Source organism: Cyrtonyx montezumae, unplaced genomic scaffold (genome assembly GCF_038088225.1).
Source record: "Cyrtonyx montezumae isolate F1298 unplaced genomic scaffold, pur_monq_1.0 scaffold_22, whole genome shotgun sequence".
In the NCBI taxonomy this organism is placed as follows: Eukaryota; Metazoa; Chordata; class Aves; order Galliformes; family Odontophoridae; genus Cyrtonyx; species Cyrtonyx montezumae.
The window spans coordinates 1,356,997-1,378,015 of record NW_027071959.1 but is presented as its reverse complement, the minus strand read 5'-3'; the positions used below and the strand labels follow the sequence as shown (position 1 = coordinate 1,378,015).

Here is a 21,019-nt window from a genome sequence, read left to right as displayed (position 1 = left end):
GTCTTTTAAGAGGAAGTTGAGAACTCGTCAGTTGCCTCAGTCTTCCTCTTACAAGTCAGATGGGACTGCTACAGACAGGCAAGAAGTATCACAGATGCATATGCTGGAGAGCAGAGGATGGGAATGCAGCTTCAAAAAACCACTCTAGATAAGAGATATGGGCAATGCCCACTACTTTCACCACAGCAGATGGATCCATCAGTCCTTATGTAAGACTCAGCCCTGTTGCTGTTTGCAAAGCAGTCACAGCTGAAGGTGAATGTTCTATGGAAAACAAAAGTTACTGATTTCCATAAAGAACAGTGATGCATTCTAGCTGAAAGTGGAACAACAAAGCCACTTCCTCTAAGCTGCAAATCCCAACATCCTTTCTCAGGATAGTTTTGTTGAAAAAAAAAGATGTTTTGTAGAAACACTGAGCCACCATCTTTTTAAATGTTAACTTTAATGTAGAGGGAAGGAAAGAAAATTATCTGGAGATACAGATCTACAGCTAACTTGCTTTGCAGCCAGAACTCCTACACACCTCTGATTCTGCTGATTAACAGCCAACACCAAGCTTCCGAACAGAGACTGGGTACACCTTTTCCCAGCATTACGATTTATTCCAGCAAACAAGACTGGGAGGTAGTTTTATGAGTTCAGCTACATTTACCCATACACAGCCAAATAAAATAATCCACAGCCTAGAATGAAACACTGCAATTTATTGGTAACAGTGCAAAGTCAACAGTAAATGTATACCACATACACAGAAGGAGACCATTCAACCAAATCAAAGCAGAAAACAGCAGCTCTTCAGCTATTAGAATTCCAGTGCTCCCTGTAATCCATTATTGAACAAGGCTGGTGAGAGAAGGTGCTCTGTATCTTACAGGGCAGTAATGACATGTTTCACTGTTTCCCCAAAATTAACTGCTTCCCTGAAAGAGAGGAGGAACATGATTGTTCTTATGAACATTCCTTTGGACAACGCCTTGAGTCAGTGGTTGAGGTAGATGGGGTTATGTTTCCCCAGACATAGAGTCCCCATTCGCATTTCTGATTTAAAAACTAAGCTGTATATGAACTGTGCTTCGTGTAAGCAGAAGATGAACCCAGTAGTGCAGCTGTTGGACAAATAAAAACAAAGTAAGGTAACACTGCTGTGCATTTGAATCAGAAAACAGCAGGAATAAAATGATGATCCTGTAATTAAGTGGCAGCTCAAGCCAGGAAACAAATTAGTAGGTTCTCTTTGCCCTGAGACAAAGGATGCCACATAACTTAATCAGGCTGCTCTAAGTCCTTAGCAAGTACGTAGCAAACAAACAAACACTGAGAATATGTTGTCAGTGCACAACGTCGGTCACCTTAGAGAGCTCGTGTCACTCTGGAGTACTCTGTTCTTCAGGTTGGTTGAGTTCAAGGGCACAAGAAAGGAGGGAATATCACCAGTCTTAAAGGAAACAGATGACCAAGTAAACTAAGAAAGGAGCATTGACAAACTGCTGGTAGGAAACAGCCTGTAGGGCTGCAGGCACTGAGGCTCCTATAGGTACTGAAGTAGTGAGGTTTGGGGGTTTCTTTTTTTTTTTTCCCCTACTCCCTCAATATATTACGGAGACTTCAAAAATCATTATAGTGCACTTAGAAATGAATTATCCAATCAGCACTGTTGGTCCAGTATACCAAGATGAGAGCAGCCCTTTCAATCTGCGCTGTTATCCAGCAGCCTCTGTACTAATCTTGTCATGATTTTCATCAGTGTAATTTTGCTCTTTATCCACGCACTTGATTCTTCATCAGTATGGGTCTTCCTCATCTGTGTCCTAAGCAAAGGGTATGGAGAAAAAAATTAAGACTGTGTCCCAAGTCATTAGTTCAATAAAATTTTGAGTCTGCTAGGCTTCAGACAAGAGCTTAAACATTTCCCACATCGCTGGTGTGGTTGAACAAGCCTCAAAACTTGTAGCTGCACTAACTTTCAGCTAAGTCTATCGGATTTCACAAACACAGGCGAATTGCTGCTGCTCTATTAACACATGAAATGTATTTTAAATTAAGCAGCAGATAAAAAGAAAAACAAAGTGCAGAAAAACATCAAGTCTGAAGGCATCCCAACCCCTACAGTGGGGATCCAGAGCAGCACCAGCTGTTGGTTTTCAGCTATGACCAACCACATACTTTCAGATCCCTGTCTGTCATTCTCACCACAGTAATCGTTCCTCGGTACCTTTACAGCCCAGCTCTGCTGCCTTGGAAAACAGCAAGGAGTACAGGGCAGGCAAACGAGTCTGTTCTCTGAAGTCCAGAGAAGTTACTAAGCTTTGCCTGCTGCTCTTGCAAACCTCCTCTCAGTATTGAAAATAAGTAGTGAAAACATCAACTTTCACTTACCACACAGTTCAAGCACCAGGTTCTGAATCTCCCCATACAGTTATCTGTATTTTCAGATCTGGAAAGAAAGCACAAAACAAGGCTGGACTTTCCCCCACCAAACACAAACTCTCTTTTATTGACTATGACTTCCACTCCTAACACACTGAATTTTAAAGCTTTTTATTGTCTCTTTGACTTTATAGCAAGCCCAAAAAGAATAGTGTCATGTTTCTTATTTCAAAGGCAGCTATTTCATTTAACAAGAGCTGCCATCTAGCTGGAACAATTTTACAACAATAATCAGTGTTATATTAAAAGACCAGTACTACAACTGAGCACAGAGTGAGTTCTCTGCAAAAACAGATGCAACTCCAGCAGCTGCAGGGCTGCTTTAGTGTTTTTACTACACTAGCACACCAAATATTCAAGCACAGAGTCTCCCCCAGTTCAGAAGGGAATCGAGTATCCAGGAGCTCCAGTTCAGCACTTGGCAGCTCTGATCAGGCCATCACTGAGGGAACCAGTTAGCATTACTCAGTTTGTAGTTGCATTTTGTTACATAACAAACCTAAGCTCACGTAAGCAAAATATTTTGCCGATTTAAGCTGAAATAAATTTAACTAGGGAAGTGAAAGACTGTCTGACCCTAAACTGCTTCACATCCATGGTCTCACAGCACTGCCAGGAAAAGAAATTTACACTTCAAAATTGAGTTTTTCCAAAGAGCTTCTGCTCATACAGTGGCTGAACTGCAGATGTTGAGAGCTATGCAATAAAGAACAGTTGAGAAACCACAGCTGGTGCATACAGGCCAGGGGAGGAGAACAAGCTCTAGGTTCCACACAAAACTTACTCAGATTCTTCAACAGAGGATTTCTTGCAGCCAGGTTTTTTCTTCTGCTTTATCACTCCAGATTTCCTTCCCATCCTCACCAACATCAGAACCACCACAATAGTGGAAGGGAGAAATACCACAATGGAGAGCAGCGTCACTGAATTCAGTTGGAAAGAAAAGCCTGCAGGATGGACAAAGAACAGCCCCATTGTAACTAAATATGGCTCTCTTGAATCTCTGTGAAAAATAGACAACCAACACACGCTGATGTCCTTTTTACATACAGCACAGGGCTGGCAGTTTTGAAACAGCTCGTTGCTGAATCTGTAGCACACGTATCACATATCCAGCACAGCAGGATGCTTTACGTGCAAAGATCTACAGAGTAAGGCAGGTCACGATGTAACTTCATCAGCCTAAGCTACACACTTGGGGCAGTTCTCAGATGATGAAATTATGACTGAAAAAAAAAGTCAGTGCTATTTCTGGACCAGAATTTCAAAAAAAAAAATTCCCCCAAATCCAATTTGTTCTACTATTGCAATATTTGAAGACTGGAATTCCTGAACAAATGCCCATTTTTTATTTCTGTCATCACCATTTTTTCTATCTCTTTCTGTCCCCAGTAAATTCAGTGGTTCAGCAATGAAAGAAAAGCAGCTGAGGGCAACTCTTGCTGGAAATCTTACAGGGAACTCTAGGGAACAATGTCATGTGCAATGCTCAGATTTTTAAGGTTCAGACAGAGCCACAATGCAGCTGTATCACACAGGGGAGAGAATGTTGCTGAAATAAAGGCTTACCCCTCTCTGTAATGATCAGAATTGTCTGGGGAATGTTATGGTACACATCTGGAGGATTCTTCACACTGCAGATGAATGTCCCATTGTCACTCATAGCCAGGCTTTGGATAGCAATGGAAGCATCACCCTTGGCAGTGTTCCCAACCCAGGATATCCTGTCTTTGAACCTTCCCACCGATGCTGGGTATGCAACAGACTGATAGTGAAAAATCTGAAAGGAAGGAAAGGCAATAATTGTCCTTTTAATAGACTTTTATTAGAGCAAAGTCAATTACTTCTTGGATTGAGAAGAAAGAAATATGCATTAACAAGTTGGAAAGAATAACTTACACAGGAGAGTTCTCTCAGTTCCTATTTGTTAATTTTGAACCAGCTGCATTTCACTAGCTCTCCAAAGCTTTTATCTATCAGCCTTGGCACATATGTGTCACCATCACCCCTCTGACCAGGTTGTCCCCTCCTACAGATCTGCAGCCAAGAAGTAGAGCACACTCCTTCTCTCACACAGCACAGCATTGTAGTTCTTCAGAATATGCTTTCTGTGCTTTTGCACTTACTACTCTATCTGTAAAAGATTTGGACTTCATTTCATATGAGCAGCATCCTTTTATTCCAGATACAAGAACATTATAAAGAGTTCAAACTCTTCAGGAAGCACTAGTCACTGATGAGTGTAAAAATAGATATTTTCAGTTTCTGCCTTGAATGAGAGACTTCCAGCAGGTGTTCAGATTGGTATATTTATACTTAGATTTCAAAGGGCTGCCACCAAGATAAAGCAGCAACCCGTAAACCTCAGAGATCAGCGTCATCACTGTCTTCAGACTATCTTTGCAAACATTTTTACCACTCTAAGGCATATCAGAAGTAGATCACATCACAGAACTACTAGAATACATTTACCTTCTAGAAAGCTCCCATTCAAACACTTTAGCAGTCATTCTATATACAGCTGTAGGGTACGGTTTAGCACTTGTATCAAAATCCAAGGCTTATTTAATCATTTCTATGTCATTATGCATTTACATAAACTATTTCTTGCCCAAAGAACACAGAAGCAATTTCAGATGGAAAAGGAAACAACAAGGACAATCCCAACCTCTAAAGTGATAAGAAGCACAGCAAGGCAAACAAAAAGTACCACCAGATTTTCAATGTGCACAGTGGCCAACATCAGTTGATAAAGACTCCACTTACTGTCTCCATACGACCGCCTGTGAGGGGCCGGTATGTCCAGTCTACTGTCAGACCCTCAGTGATGGGAAAACTGGATTTGAATGAGCATTCCAGCACTACTTGTTCACCCACATAACCTCGCACCTCAGGACTGGTTTTAATATCCAGAGAAAGAGCACCACAGATACCTGATGGAGGAAGCCCAAAAGACAAGGATTACATTCTTGTTTCTTGTGGAAGCAACGATGTCCCAAACACAGTGATGCATGTGCAGCTTAAGCACAGTATGAAGACAGAAGCTCAGCAGTGATTATCACCTCTATAACAAAATTTGAAGAAAGACAGATTATAGTAACCCAGCCTATGTTCTCTGTGGGATTGCATCTTATCCCAAAAGGTGTTTATCCGGAAAATACCATCAAAAGCCTACAGATATTCACAAATGGAGGTAAAAGAGCCACAAAACTGCACCAGCTAATTCAGAGGAACTGTACTGTGCTAGCCTTACACTGCTTCCAGGTGGCTCTGATGCAGCATGCCTTGCACCAAATTGAAGGAGACAGCAAGTGGCTTCAAAGTCACACTACAGCGGCAAATAATCTTCACTTATTATTTTCAGAGCACCATGCAACTCCTGCTCTATCCCCTTGCTTCAGTGCTCCAGGCAAGGAGGAAACCTGCCTCAAAATCCCAAGTACTCCTGAGACACAGGTTCCCCTGTGACTCCACTAAGTAGGAGGAGTGATCCCCCCTGTGCCCAGCAGTGAATAAACATCCCTCTTTAAAACCTAGCTTGGTTACAGAGTCTGATTCCGCACGGCACTCCCTCAGAATGGATTGAGTTGGAAGGGCCCTCACAGATCACCCAGCTCTAACCCCTGCTGTGTGCTGGATGCCCCCCACCAGCTCAGGCTGCCCATCCCACCCCCCAGCGATAGGGCATCCCCAGCCCTGCGGACAGCAGCACCGGGTCCTCACCGCCCTCTGAATAAAGACCCTCCTCCCCACATCTAGCCACACCCGCCAGCCCCCTCCTCAAGGCCATTCCCCCTGCTCCTACCGCTGCCCGCCCCGCAGGCGAGCAGAGCCCACAGCGCAGGCCAAGGAAGAAGGCTACCGGCCGCGCCCCGCATTAGGGCGCGCACCCACCGCCCCGAGGCTTACAGCGGCCTTGCCAACCGCCCCGCAGCCCCTCGTTAGTTACCGAGCAGGAGCAGGGCCCCGCGAGGAAGAAGAAAGCCGACGTCCCCGGCGTGCACCCACATCCCTGCCCGCTCAGCAGCGCAACATGGCGGCTCACCTGCGGGCAGCGCAGGTGAGGGCGGGGCGGCCCCAATATGGCGGCGCCGCGTCGCCATGGCAACGGTGCCGCGCCTCTCACCTGGGCTGCATGGCGGGCGCTGGCCGGTAGGCCGCGGGGCCTGCACGCCTGGGAGGGAGCCCAGCACTTTCATAACGTTGTCACTTCTAACTCACAAAACGTGTTTATTTGTGATGGACACGATAGAAAACAAAACTGTACAGATAGCATATTCACTGTGTTACACACGGCGTTATAAAGCCATAAAGTTACGCTTTAAATAAACAGGCGGACATTTTGATTTAGTGGTGGTTAAACACCAAAATAGCTCAGTGGTTTCAGTGACCTGGGGTTCCGTTTGCTTGAGGTTCGATGAAAATACAGGGAATGTGTTGAACATATGCATTTACTGGAGCAAGATGTGCTGGTCGTACAAAGGGCTCTAAGCAGCATCCAGAGAAACACTACTGTGTCAGTGGGACAGAGTTTTCCCAGCTATCCCATGGACAAAGCCTACTGGAGTTAAGTTGGTATGAAAAATTCATCCCCTGCTCCAGTTATCCCTATGAGAAATGGCAGACATTCCTGATCTGTAGTTTTCCACTTAAAGTAGCAAGGAGACTTAAAGTACATTGTAGCAGCTCCTCTGATCCCTCACTTAATGCTCTTCCTTTCGTGACATCAGACAGGGCACAAAAACCCGGCAGCTCAAATGTACCTTTCGACTTCTATGGTGCACAAGCGTGTGCCTGCTCAGACACCACAAACAACTATCCAGTCACTCATCTTGGTGTTTTGTTCAAATCTGTTGTCATTTCATCCTCAGAACCGATTTGTTCACATTTGGCAGCTGTGAAGATTGACCGTTCTTTGTTCATGGGGCAAGGGCCTCTGTTGCGCTTCAGTGAAGGAAAAAACACTTTACAACTTATGTTAAGGTCACCTTCTTTTCTTGTAAGAATTTCAGGTTGAGCAGGGGTACCACACTTGCAGCATCAGGCGTCTGTAATTCAGCTTTGTTCTAAGATCCAAAATTACAAGCTTTCACCATCTGCTTTAGAAGTACCTAAGAAGAAGGATTAGAAGAAAAACAAAGCAGATTCATTACTCATGATTACTGTTGAAAACAAACATAGTAGAATCATCTGTTGACCTCAGAAACTGAATGGGTAAAAATTAGGTTGAAATATTTCAGCAAAGCCTGCCAATCTGGAAAGAGTTTCAGTCTTCTTGTAGCTATTATAAAGAAATAAAGACTAAATGAATCAAAAGGCATATTCAAAACTAGTGAAAGGGAATTCATTCCCCTCTCCACAACGTAGGCACAGCATGGAAATCAGCAATAACAGCTTTCCTGCAATGATCCCCAGCGATAAGGTGGAAAAATCTCTCTTATGGTTAAGAGGGAGTTCTGTCACCACTGCCTGTTCAGTGGTCAGCCTTTCTCTGAAGGTTCCCCAAGAGCAGCATGTGCCTGTGGTCTCAGTTGTTCATTTTTATGGCTACTGTGGTCTGTTGACTGCAGAATGGAAGTGAAATACGTAAATAAAACTGTCTAGAAAGTCTGTAGAATCACCAAGACATTAATTAGAGAATGTTTGATTAGATACCTGCATAGTATGTACTATCAAAGACCTCTAATCTTCTAATGGAGTGACTTCCTTCTCTTCTGTACTCTTCAGCTTCTCCTTTTCTCTACTGCTATGAACAAAAGAAAAATAGGAAAAAAAATGGAATCAGTGTAGCATCAGATATCTTGAGCAGCAGTGAGGTTCCAAGGTACATGCAACATGCATAATATATAACAGGAATTTGTATGGGCTCCTACTCTGAGTGGGGAGCCACCTCGAAGTACAGGAGCAAAATAAGGACTCCAAAGCTCATTCATCCCTGGGGCTCTGTTCTGACTGCAAGTAAGCAGCCAACTACTGCTAATTATGCTGGCAGTTTTGCATTGTAGATGCTTAATATAGGGCCCAAGCCAATGATTCAGAATGGCCATGAAGATATATTTGACAAGCTTTCCCAGAAGCCTTTCTCCCTCTTCCCTTTTGTCCTTACAGTTCAGTGTCTGCCACCTCGATCGCCTTCTCTTGCTGTTTCTTCCGACGATGTCGACAGATAATCACAACTGTCACCACAATGATCATCAGACCACAAGCAGACCCAATGGCCATGGCAAGGAAGTGGATTTCTGAGAAATTCACTGCATGGAGAGAAATAGGTGAATGAACAAGAGGAACACACTGAAGGCTTTCGGATTATGAATATAACCTTATGAATATAACCTTTTCTTAAGCACTTTTCTTTCCATTTTGCCCATTGCATTCCCTTGTGCTTTCACTTTATAATCCTTTTTCTTCCATGCATTTTTTCACATGTGGAGGAAGACCCAACGCTAATGTTGTTTTGTACTAAGTTCACGTGGTTCCTGTTGGGGTCCTTGGCCTCTCACCTTTCTGCACAACTCTGAGTCTCACTTCTCCAATGGTGCCATCGATGTCTCGTGGGTTCTTCACTTGGCAGGTAAATGTTCCGTTATCAGTGGGCTGCAAATTCCAGATAACGATGGAAACGTCGTAGCGCTCAATATTCCCATCCCAAGTGACTCGCCCTTTGAACCGTCCAGCAGACGGCGTGTAGGGCTCCTTGAGATAATAAAACACCTAGAAGAAAGAGAAGGAACTGTCACTCCTGCCACTTGTGCAATGTCTCTGATGGAAGCAGCACGTGTAAGTGTAGTGGCAGTAGCTGAGGAAGATTGCCTGAGCTGAGGAGAGCTGTTTTGGCTCTGCCTCTCTCAGATGAATCTCAAACCATTTCAAAATGCTCCAGCAGCAATGTGACCTCAGTCTTCTCATGCCTAAGGCGTTGTTAGGCTTTTCAGCTGTCTTTCAGTTATGCTACAGTATTTGTTGAGCTGCCTGTCCTGACATGTTGGCCAAAGGCAATCCTAAGTCATCACATGCAAGATGTTAGCTAAGGCACAGGATTCAGCTTTCAGCAGGTAACACTTCATCTGTCCCCTGCTACTCTAACCCTGATTACCCAAAAACTAAGCATAAAGCAGCTTTCTCGAACAAGGTTATCCAAACAAAACTTCTTGCTTAGAGTAATCCTTATGAACAGAAGAGAAAGGCTGAAGATGTACACACTTGTGCGTGCCCAGACCCACACCTGGCATTGTTACACAGCCAGTGCTGGGACCTGGGAGTGGTTTATGTGAGTGTGCATTAATGAAATGGAGCTTAAAGGTCTCACTCACTGGTTCATGAGAGCTTAGATCCTCGGGCTGGAAGTTCCAAGTCACTGACAGCAGTGGGCTAATAGGGCTGCTGCTGGAGAAGGTGCATTTTAGCCGTAGCTTAGTTCCATTCACAGCATACACCGCCTTGGAAGTATAAACTTCTATGGCTGCAACAGGGCACAGTGCTGCAGGGAAAGCAGGAAGGGGTTAGAGGTAAACAAAAGCACTGTCTTGGAGTAACCTCATCACTTATCCGTGCTTGATCTAGGCAGGAGCCTGCCCTATATGTCCCTATTAACCTTTAACCTAACAATTAAAAGCACACCGATTTAATTACTGAGTGTGGTGGTCCTTTGTATGCAGTGTCCAAAAGATCCCATGTGCTTCACAGCTTTTGTCAGGTGATATGCAAACTGCACCCTGCTGCTTTCACGGGGAGTTTGCTTTCATCTGCACTGACAGGACAATGCTTCCTTTGTAGTTTTGTGACTGCGGTTAGATAGTGACAGACCTAATAACGAGTTGAGAAGTGAGCACCAAGAGGGACTCGCCTGCAGGAAAACACATTGGTTTGTTTTTTGGAGGAAGTGCCTCCTCTCAGGCGTGAGCAAAGGACACCTAGGAGGTGCAGTGCTGCTGTAAATGCCAGCCCTCTTGCTACATAAGCTTACTTCTGACAGGCACAAAAGATGTCATAAACTTCATGTGCTTGTCCTGGTCACATTATCACAGGTGATTACACTCTATTGTACTCAATTCCCCAGGCAGATTTCTTCAGAAAAGCAGCTCTGTTCCTTAAGGTAGCGCTGCTAAGCAGCTATGAGCGGTTACCACCTCCCAGCCCTGAACTTTCTTCTCTCCACTTTGTGCTATTACTTTGAGAGTCATGCACACTGTGGTGAAAACTGCTTTTACTAATGTAAGAACCGGCTGCTGAAGGAGGTTAATAACACCACCAGACAATTATAGGCAAAGCAGGTTGAGAATCTACACAGGAAATCCTCACGGTAAACCAGCAAATACTTGTTTGTCAAACAAACATCTTCTGTTGAGCAAACCGCCACAGCTGCTGCTTAAAAATAAGTTAACATCAAGGCAGATGGCCTAGAGATGAGCAGCAAGAGTGACCACAAGACACTCAGAAAGGAGGTGCTTTTATTTCCTACTTTTTTCCCCTGTGATCACTTTGCTGCTCCCCTGACTGCTTCTCACAGCCAGCACAGTCCTTCTGGGTTGGGGGGTTAATTTCCACTGGTAAAAGGAAAAGAAAAAAAGAAAAATCCTTACAGAGCAGAAAAAGAAAATACTCATGATTTTTTATCACTTTAGGAAAATGATTTAACCCACTCAGTATGACTCAAGGGAAAAAGAGCTTATCGGGGTTTTCGTACTGAAGCCAATTAGTACTCCTGTCTGCAAATGTTTTACAGCTGAGGAATTTATTTTCTCAAAGGAGAAAATGACAAAACGCTGAAGCTCTTATTTCAGGACCTCACTGCCAGGGATCACCATTCTCTTCCAAAGATTCCGTGTAAAAATTTTCCCATTTTTACTTTAAACTTCTCAAGAACAGGTGTGGGAACTGAAGGTAAAAGATATATTTTTACAAGACAGATTACTGAGAGTATCTGTGATCCGATACTTTTCATAAGGAGGACGTGGTGTTCCCGGATCAAATTTTGATTCTGGTTACACTGATATCAACCACTGAAAATTCAAGTGACTTTTCTGCCATCGCTGTTTATTGCTGCGTAAAGGACCTTCATGGAGCACTGCTCACAAACCCCGATTGTCTGAGTGACAAAGACAGCGAAAGAAACACCTGGGAGTAAAACCCAGATTCCTGCTGGGATCAAAGAGTGAGGCAGGAGGGGAGAAGATGTGTAACCAGAGCCCAGAATTAGATCAGTGTCCTTCTTCCACCCAAACACACCTGAGCTTGTTTGCCACAGAAATTCAATCACTTCATGCCACTCACAAGTGAAGCCAGGACCCAAAGAATCAGAGCAATCGTCCACAACCAATTTCTGAGACTCCTGCAAAGTCTCTGCCTTAATAAGGATGATAATTAAGGGATGAGAAGAGAAAAGTCGAGATGGCAACAGAGGCCAGACAATGCCAGGTTTCCTTACCTCGGAGCTGTACCCCAAGGATGAGCACAGCCCCCAGCCAGGTGGGGCTAGGCATCGGGAAAACAAGTCCGTACTCTGTGGGCTGAGCAGCACAGGGAGAAGTTTGTTTCAGGTTCTAGATAGCTGGATAAAAGATGAAGTTCTCAGAGCCTTCCCGGGACAGTTGAGCAAATTCCTTTCTCTCAGCTTGGCCTGGAAGGCAATGCGAGCACGTCTTCCTGCGTGAGTCACTGCCGGGCACCGAAGGAGAGGTGCGGCAGACAGTTCACTTCTGTGCGTAAAGCAGGCAGATTTTCAAGGTAAGATTAATTTCTTCTGCCTCCCATATTCCCTTGCTCTTTTGTGTTGCAATCATTCCTCCTCCCAGCTTCCACTTGAAACCACTCCCCTCCTGTGGGACGTCATTTTGCACCTAAACATCGTTTTGCCTTGAGGTGATTAGGGATAGCCTGAAGGAATGAAGGCTAATTGTTTGATTAAAAACCTGCAAATGGTGTATAAATAAAAAGCAGCAAAACAGAACAGCCAGCCTGTGGCAGCACCGTGGGCATGTGCTCAGAGCATGCCAGGGTCCTGCTGAGACACAGGTACTTGTAGTGAAGTGAGGTGATCATTCTCGTATTTGTTGCAGTTGTCCTGTGGAAGAATTGGGACACGGCGTTATCTGGTGGTGGTGAAGCTCTTGGAAAAGTAAGAAGACAACTGCTTCAGGCATGAGTCAAACCCAGTGCTGGGAAAGCCCCACTGTGCTCAACAGCGTGGCACGAGGAGCTGCAGAAACTCAGTGGGACACAAAACATTTCCCCAGTGGCATGTGAGAGCATGAAACTGAGTGGTGCGTGTGCGTTCGGATGTTTGCATTAGAGGACCATAAATCATATAAAAGTGTTGAAGTTGCTACTGGCTGCGGCTTGCATCTGATCCTTGGCCCGCTTCCAAGCAGCCATCCCACGTCAGGAACTTTCGTTGTGACTGGTGCTAACTGCCTTTGCAATGGTGCCATATCAGGAACGAGGTGTTTTAGCACCTGTGAGGCTGACATCTCTCAGGCACGGTGAGCTCACGTTGTTTGCACCACCTGAGCGCGTTATATTCAGTGCATTCAGGTCGGATGTGCTGGAAGGGTAAGTTCTTGCTACGGTTGATAGCTCTGTGGAATTGCCTGGCTTGCAGGGTTCTTGCAGTCCTAGGAGAGGTAATTGCTAATCAGTTTTTTTGTCTCAGGTCTGAACTTGAAGAGTGTTGGCACAGGCTCTTATTTTTAACCACTGGAGGGTGAGAGAAGCAGGTCGAGTCTTTCTGGATTTGGATGAACCCAACTGTTGTGGTTGCAGAGGTTTCAGAGCGAGCATTTGGGTCTTGCCTGGCCCTCCCCAGTAGAGAGGAACTCCAAATACACCCTGCTTCCAGGACGTTCAACTTTCAGCTCACACTTAGGAGGCACCAGAATGTTTAACATTAACTCATGTTTTCTAGACAATCAAGCAGGATTTCCTCCTCAGACTTTCAGAGCCAAGTGGATCCAAGTATGCAGCTTTCCCTCACACATGTTCAGGCAGAAGTGCAGTTGTGTGGTTAGAGCAGCAAGACTCCACAGCTCCTTTGTCAGCCTGTGATTTGTTTTGCCTCACGGAGGCTTGCTGGGCTGGTTTTTGAAAGGTGTTCATGGCTTTCCCTGCAACAGGATGTCACCGATTCCATGCTGATCTCTGAAAGCCTGAGGCGTCCCCAGCAGCACATGGATTAGTGCATCTATGTTACAGGTAATGAGCTCATCCAGAAGTCAAGTGTAGGAATTTCCAGTTTAGGACTTTGGTGCTTTGTTGTGTTTCATTATGACAAGGCGTCACACCAGCTCCATGTCTTCCCGCAGACCAGGCTGGCACCTCTTCCTGCACAGCAGCAGCTTATCCTCAAGCAGGCCATGCAGCATCCCAGCAGGACCAGTATATTTCCTCCTTTAACTGCCCTCTGTCCACTCAGCAGCAATACTGGCTTTCATGACCACATCTGCGTAATACACAGCCCTGGGGAGGAGGGTCTGTTCTGATCTTGCAAACTTTTTCTAACTTTCAACTTCTTGTTTCAAAACACACTGACTCCAGCTAATAAAAGAGGACTACACCACTGTTAGTAATGCAAGAGTTTCATTCTGAAACAGAAATAAGCAATGGAAAGCTCTGGCAGCTAACGGGAGCGGCTGGGTGAATTGAACCAAAGCCCACAACGTTGTGATTAGCCATGTAAACAGGAGCGCCTTGAGATCTGTATGGCAGGCACGGGAACAAAGTGCACCCTTGTGGAAGGAGGAAGCTTCGGCTGGTTTTGCAATGGACAGGTAACATAAAAAATCTCCAGCATCTCTGTGCCTGAACGAGCAGCTCTGCCATTCAAGCACAGAAAACAGAAAGATGGTGCGTTCTGCGGGTCTGCATCCCTGCTGGGAGCACTGCACCCTATGGGAATCTTTGGGAAGGTGAAAGTTGCCTCCTGCTGTGCCCGGCAGGGAGGGAAGGACGGGTTGGGTGGGAGCAGGACGTGTTGGAGGGGCAGGAGCCCCCTCTAGCGGAACCTGCCCGCTTTCACTCGGGCTCTTTATCCCCGGGGTCTTCAAAAGTATGGGGCCCTTCAAAAGTCAGCGCACTCTTTATGAGGGATTGTAGTAACAGGACAAGGGGTGACGGCTCTAAACTGGAGGAGGGTAGATTTAGACGGGATATTAGTTAGGAATTCTCCATGATGAGGGCGGTGAGGTGCAGGCACTGCTGCTCTCTCAGATGGGTGCCCCATCCCCGGAGGTGCCCAAGGGCGTGGATGGGGCTGTGGGCAACCTGGGCTGGTGGGAGGTGTCCCTGCCACAGCAGAGAGTTGGAACCAGAACATCTTTAAAGCCCCAAATCATGTTATGATTTCCAGTTCTGTGTATTCCCTCAGCACGTTAGGTTGCTTGCAGTAGTTTGAACTTCAGAAAGATATTGAGAAGTTCTTGGGAAGGTCCTGAAGGCAAATCTAACACAGGCTTGTGCACGTCTCCTGCTGCTCAGTTCAAGCCTTCAGCTGGGCTGGTGCAGAGCAGCCACCCCTTGCTGGCAGTGACGTTACATGAGGACATTTTGAGCCTCCGCACTTCCTGAGATGGGTTTTTCTTAACACACATGCTGTGTGTCTTTCTTGGCTGCTTTCAGGTTTCACTGGAAACAGTGAGTGTCCTTGGCATCGCTCCATTTGCTGCCATACACAGTTCTGGGAAAAACTCTTGGGCCCCTTTCCTCGTAAGCAAGGACTTGAAAAGCCAACGCGTCCTTTCTTCCTTCACAGCCAACTGCAGTGATGCCAATCTGATCAGGAACGATAGAGAAGAGCGAGAGGAGGAGGAGCACAAGGATGAGGTGTGAGGTGCCCCTGCCCCTCCTGGGCCTCCTGCTGTGTGTGGGTGAGTGCAGCGGGACAGACCCCGCAGGGATGGGGAGGGCTGCAGTGACCACACATGGCTTTGCAGCCACATCTTCTGGAGCTGATATGTGCAGCTGCTGCCTCCCAGAGTGAGAGAAGTGAGGATCCAGCCCTTTCAGGCTGTTCTCCTTACTCAGTTTTTGCTTGCTGCTGGTCCTCTAAAGCACGCGGTCTCCAATATTTAGGCAGCAGAGTGGGTGAAGTTGAGTGCTGGAGGCTGAGGCACCACCTCCTGCAGCAGTGTGAACTGTAAGGGCCCGAGCTTTAAATTCTTAGTTCATTTTTGCACTTTTCTTAAACCATTTTGTGATCATGGTATATAGCTTCCACTCTGTACTGACTCACTGCTATCTTGGGAACAGCAGCACTTTCCATGTTACTGGTTTGAATTCTTCTCCTGGGCAACAAACAGGACCCGAGGAAATGGCCACGAGTTGTGCCAGAGGTTTAGATTGGACATAAGGGAAAACTTTTTCTCTCAGAGAGTGCTCAGGCACCTGGATGGCCTCCAAAGGGAGGTGGTGGAGCCACCGTCCATGGCAGTGTTTAAGAGACATCTGGATGAGGAGCTAGGAGATATGGCTTACAGCTTGTGGTAGCAATGGGAATGGGACGGTTGGACTGGGTGATCTTGAAGGTCCTTCCCAACCTTGTGATTCTGTGATTCTAACTGAGCAGCGTTTCTTTGATCCATGGCAATAAAGCAAAACTGCCGAGTGTACTCCTTGCAAGAAACCATCTTCTAAGCAGGCTCAAAAAATCATTCCAGCCTCTGTTCAGTGGCACTCTGTTTAAAATGGCTTCCGAATCAAAAGGCTTCGTTTCAAAACAACATCCTGTCTTAGCCAGCAGGATTTCATTTAGCACAAATATGAGTGTGAATACTTTTTTCAAGCAGCTGAATTCAGAAAGCACATCCTCAAATAGGAAAGGAAAGGTATATGATATCAAGACCTAATTTGATTAACACCTGCTATTCTTTCTTTCGTAGTTGGCACAACAGCTCAGGAGGGTAAGTGTATTTTACTAGTATTCATAACTAATTAAATAAATTAAAGTAGCAATGGTGTGTGACCACACTCCAACATAAAGTTGAGTATTCTGCAATGATATTCAGTGATGATTACTGCTCAGCACTGCAAAGTGGTCGGTGTAAAAACTACAAGAAAACATGCATGCAGAAGAGCGTGCATGGGGAATTTACATTATATAATTGGCCTGAAAATAGAGCAAAGCAAACTGGGTGGGATCCGGGGGGGAGGGAAACTTGCCATAATCTCCTCATAATTTTGGTTTCTTTTCTCATTGGCCCAAACTCCAATGAAGATTTTGTGGTGGAGATATCTGGAACCACAGTGACAATCACATGTCCACTCTCTGGAGACAACATAAAATGGGAGCCAGTTGGGAAAAAGGTAATCGACAATAAGTACGTCATAGAGGATCATGACAGCTCTCCTCTCAGTGTGACTTGTATGGAAAATGAGGACAATAAAAACAAGCGTGCATTGTACCTGAATGCCAGAGGTGAGTGAAAAAGCACTCAGCCTGTGTGGGCTGAAAATAAAGTGAACACCTTTTGGGGGTGGGGGTTGAGATGAGGTCTGACTCTCGGTGCTGGTGGGCTGAGTGAATGCTGTTCTGCAGTGGCACTTTGGGCAGCTGCTCCACATTCTCTGAGTAGAATTCAGCATAGGTATGGAGAGGTAGAAGTCAGATGGGCATGAGAAGAGCAATAGTGATCCAGGAGATGTATTAATTGCAGGCCACGCAGATCAGCAGAGTATAGTGACGATGGTGCACTCATCAGCTGCCAGGACTGTTTGAAGACTGAAATGGAGTGGGATAGAATGGCCCATACCTTCTTCCTCTGTTTGCTCTTTGCTCCTTGTCACCACAAGCTGTATCTTTCCTGCTGGCATTAAGCGGATGAGTAGCAAACATGAAAGCAATGAGCAGGAAGTGTTTTACTGATGTTTTGGATATGTGGCCCTTCCCTTTGACCTCTGCTGCAAAAGCAGCATGCCTGGCTCTGAGCCTTTGTATTTCCTCTTGGCAGTGTGCGCAAACTGTGAGGAGCTGGATACCTTGGCTGTGATAGGGATCATCATTGCAGATCTTCTCATCACCTTGGGGGTACTGATTTTGGTCCATTACTGCAGCAAAAACAAGAGGGGGCAAACGAGTGCTGGTGCAGGCAGACGGCCACAGGGTAAGAGCCATTGCAGGTGTGTCTGCTCTCCATGATGTGTGCTAAGTGCTAAACCGAGCACTTGTCCTTGCTGAGTGATGGAGCACCCTCTGCCCCCCACGAGCCCCCAAAGACTTGCCAAACTCCACTCAATGCCAAATCTGATGCTCTGGGTTGACTTCTCTTTGGGCTGGGTGCAGCTGCTGTGTTTTGACAAAGCTTTCCTGCCCATAGGAAACTGTTTCACAGGTTACTGTGAAGCAGCATTGAGTCTGTGATGAAGCAAACATCTGTCTCAGGCATTCAAAGATCCAGAATCAGGAACACATGCAGAAGAGGCATCATGTCTTACTGAAACACTACATTCAAATTTCTGGCTTCTCAGGCCATGGTTTTGTGGCCTGGTGGGTCCAGCAGTAGGGCTGAGGGATAATAAATGCTGTGCTAAAGTGATGAGGGGTCATGACCTCACGATGCCACTTTAGCTTTGTTTAAAAAGCATCAACTGGTATTTGTATGTGTGGGTAGAATGGGAGCTCACCACTCTGGCTTTGTGCAGATCAGATGTTGCCAGTTTTCCACTGGTGCCCATAAAGCTGATACAAATATTTCAGCAGACTGAAATCCCCTACCCTGTGCTCATCATGCCTGTTAAGTGATGCGTTCAACACAACTGCCATGTGTTCTCATCTATTCGGCCTGCCAGGCCAGAGGGGTATAGATCTGGTACATGTTTGTGGGGCTGTAGCTGGTGCTTGTGGTCATGGAGGCTTCATGTTTTCTTCTTGAAAAAGAAACCTGATTTCCTCCTCAATGATCCTAAGACCTCCAAACTGCAGCAGTTGGGTCTTTAAAAGATCTAAGCTTGTAACAAAGTCACATGAGTTTACCCATGGTATGTGCTACCCTGGGATCATCTCTGTGTTAGAAGAACCATCACCAAAGATGAACCCTCTTTGCTTCTGTTGCAGCTCAGAGGATGCAGCGTCCTCCCCCCGTTCCAAACCCAGACTACGAGGTATGGAGAACCCACATTTTTTTCCACCTCTCTTTGCTGGTTGGGAAGGGACAGCCTGAGCTGGGGGATCTGTAGCATTTGTCCTGTTTTACTCCTTTGAAGTAACATCCAGTTCGCCTCCAAGCTCTGCAGGGTGTGGAGGAAAATGTCAGGGAGGGTGGAGGCCCTTCTGTCAGTGATGACACAGGGAGTCAGGTACAGAACTGCAGTTTCCTGCAGAGCGCTGTTTGCCAATGCAGCACTCTGCTCCTGGTCTCTCTGTTGTGGTTTTCTCTGAGTACTGTGTGGACCAAGAGCCTGGAGTCTTGGGTGTGTCCAGAACTAACATCTCTTCTGTTCCCACAGCCCATCAGGAAAGGCCAGCGAGAAGTGTACGCAGGCCTGGAACACAGGGGCTTCTGAAATTCCCCCAGGTACCAGGCTGGATGGAAAACAGGCCGAAGAGCTGAGTGCTTCTGGCTAGCTTGCTGCTGGCTCTCTGCAGACCTGCTGAGATGCAGGTGCTTTGGGGTCAGCTGAGCATATGGACAGGACAGGCATCCTGCTGCCCTATGCTGTCCCACCACAAGGTGTTCCTTCAGTCTGATATTAGGGCTAAGAAATCCCTGAGCCCATTGGCAAGAGAAATTTTCCTTCTCTCTAAAAGCCTGGGGCCTCACTCGTGGTTCTTGGCCTCCTTTTCCCTCACTCTTCTCTCTCTGCTTCAGTTGCATGCTCTGGCTTTCCCTCTTGTTTCATTTTCTGTCCCAAGTGTCTCCACTTGCTACTCTTGCCTCCCTGGGTAGCTGGTATGAAATAAGGCTCCTTCTCAGAGGGGATGGCCTCTGGCATTGTCCTGCTCTAAAAGAAGAGACAAATTTCTTCCAGTACTTGCAGACAGAACCACCCACCCCATAGTCCTTCTTCTGTGAAAAATGAGTGGGGCCAAGTACGCTTTGCATCCATGGTCCTTTGTGTTTCAGATCTTCATCAGAACATCCTTAAAGGGTCAGATGAGAATTTGGTGCTTTCCCAACTCACCTGAAAGCCCATTAGGAAATGTAAGTGGTTGGCTGAGTGTGAGATTTTTGTTACTACTAAATGATTGGCCACTTAGACATTTCAGATCAGATTTGATCCCCACTTAACCATGAGTATCACCTTTGCAGTCTGACTAAGACAGCACACCGGGGACTGTGGTGTTTCCCAGGCTGGAAGTGAGCCCCTTTGGTTCAGCCCCAGGAGCAGCACTCAGTTCTGCTACAGCATATTCGCCGGAATTGAAAATAATGCGTTGTGGCCATGGTGATAATGGTTCCAACACAAATTCAGGACAACATCTAACTCTTTTGGGAAGTTGTCCTTCCAGTTTTACTGATATTCTATAGTGTCATGTAAGATGAAAACCTCTATTTGTGTGGGCTGCACCATTAAGGCTGCACAAGTGCATTTGCTGGTGCTGTTTCACCTTCCAGAGCTATCACTGCATTCAGCTTCTTGTGAGCCGTCCATCATTACTTCCCTTTCTCTCTCCTTTTCAACTTTGGCACTTGAGTTCTGCTTGGGTTCTGTTAGGAAGATGTTGGGCTATTTTGCCATTGGTAAAGATCTGTTCCAGCTCTTTTTTCATAAATACATTTCAAAATTGTAATATATCAATAAAATGGGAGCCAACATCCTCAGATATGCAGCAGAAAAGATTTCCTGTGTGTTTTTCTTCATTTTATTCCTGTTAAATAAAAATACTTTGTCTTGAATTCCTAGCTCAGGAATAGACAGAGGCAATGCTATCTTCTGTGGGTCTGGGGGGAGAGACCTACGCACACAGAAATGCACTGCCATACCTCAGAGAGCTGAGCCTGAGAGCAGGGCAGGGGTGAAGAGGAGCTGGGAGTGGGACTGGGTGTGCTCCGTGGGGGTGAGGTAAACAGCTGAGCCCCCACACACTCAACATAGCAATTCTAAACTGCGTGATTTGAAAAGCTGCACTCTGCAAAGCAGCAGCAGTGGGGTTGGTGGTAGCATAAGGGGAAGGGTCCAAGAGGTGCTTTGATGTGTGGAAGCCTTTCTGGCCTGAGACTGGCTGAGCAAGCCACGTTTCTGTTGCTCTGCAGAGCAACAGCTCTGAAGAGAGGAAACAGCAGCAGTGGTGGGGGTTGTGGGTGGTTTAGCTTGAGTTTCAGTGCAAGGGGATGAGTGCCCCAGCAAGGATCATGCTTCAGACTGCTGTGCATACCCTGCAGGATGTGGTTTTAAAGGCAGTATGGCGGGGTTTACCATACAGAGCTCCAAATATCTAGGAGGGAGATTGCAAGACCCCTCCAGCACTAACCCCCAGCTGCTCCAAAACCACTCTGGGTCACGTTCTCATCTCCTGCATATCAGCACTGCCCTAAGGAAGCTTACCTGTCCCAGCCATGTGGACCATGGCCACAGATGGGATATGAGAAGCTTAGATCGTGCTGGGTGCAAAACTAAATTCAGCTTCAAGCTGTGCCCTGGTGCATCTATCACTTATGAGGCC

The 21,019-nt window shown here is 46.1% G+C and overlaps 3 protein-coding genes across 5 annotated transcripts; 1 reads left to right on the top strand and 2 right to left on the bottom strand.

Moving 5' to 3' along the window:
• Window positions 1-1,625: 1,625 nt before the first annotated feature.
• On the bottom strand, window positions 1,626-6,533 carry MPZL3 (myelin protein zero like 3). Its single transcript, XM_065738312.1, has 6 exons — window positions 6,380-6,533; window positions 5,197-5,363; window positions 4,000-4,210; window positions 3,215-3,377; window positions 2,380-2,437; window positions 1,626-1,811 (listed from the first exon to the last, which is right to left on the bottom strand). Exons 1-6 carry the CDS (start codon window positions 6,531-6,533, stop codon window positions 1,785-1,787), a joined length of 780 nt encoding a protein of 259 aa, XP_065594384.1. The 3' UTR covers window positions 1,626-1,784.
• Window positions 6,534-7,346: 813 nt separating this feature from the next.
• On the bottom strand, window positions 7,347-12,123 carry MPZL2 (myelin protein zero like 2). 2 transcript variants are annotated; one of them, XM_065738409.1, is made up of 6 exons: window positions 11,855-12,123; window positions 9,741-9,907; window positions 8,931-9,141; window positions 8,537-8,681; window positions 8,086-8,176; window positions 7,347-7,541 (listed from the first exon to the last, which is right to left on the bottom strand). In XM_065738409.1, exons 1-5 carry the CDS (start codon window positions 11,907-11,909, stop codon window positions 8,113-8,115), a joined length of 642 nt encoding a protein of 213 aa, XP_065594481.1. In that variant the 5' UTR covers window positions 11,910-12,123; the 3' UTR covers window positions 7,347-7,541; window positions 8,086-8,112. The 2 variants fall into 2 exon arrangements, with proteins under 2 accessions (XP_065594481.1, XP_065594482.1); XM_065738410.1 differs by having other exon boundaries at window positions 8,086-8,173.
• Window positions 12,124-14,975: 2,852 nt separating this feature from the next.
• Window positions 14,976-20,193, top strand: LOC136049879 (T-cell surface glycoprotein CD3 epsilon chain). Of its 2 annotated transcripts, none has more exons than XM_065738408.1 (7): window positions 14,976-15,054; window positions 15,173-15,287; window positions 16,299-16,319; window positions 16,634-16,834; window positions 17,367-17,519; window positions 18,470-18,516; window positions 18,862-20,193. In XM_065738408.1, exons 2-7 carry the CDS (start codon window positions 15,239-15,241, stop codon window positions 18,916-18,918), a joined length of 528 nt encoding a protein of 175 aa, XP_065594480.1. In that variant the 5' UTR covers window positions 14,976-15,054; window positions 15,173-15,238; the 3' UTR covers window positions 18,919-20,193. The 2 variants fall into 2 exon arrangements, with proteins under 2 accessions (XP_065594480.1, XP_065594479.1); XM_065738407.1 differs by having other exon boundaries at window positions 16,613-16,834.
• Window positions 20,194-21,019: the final 826 nt, after the last annotated feature.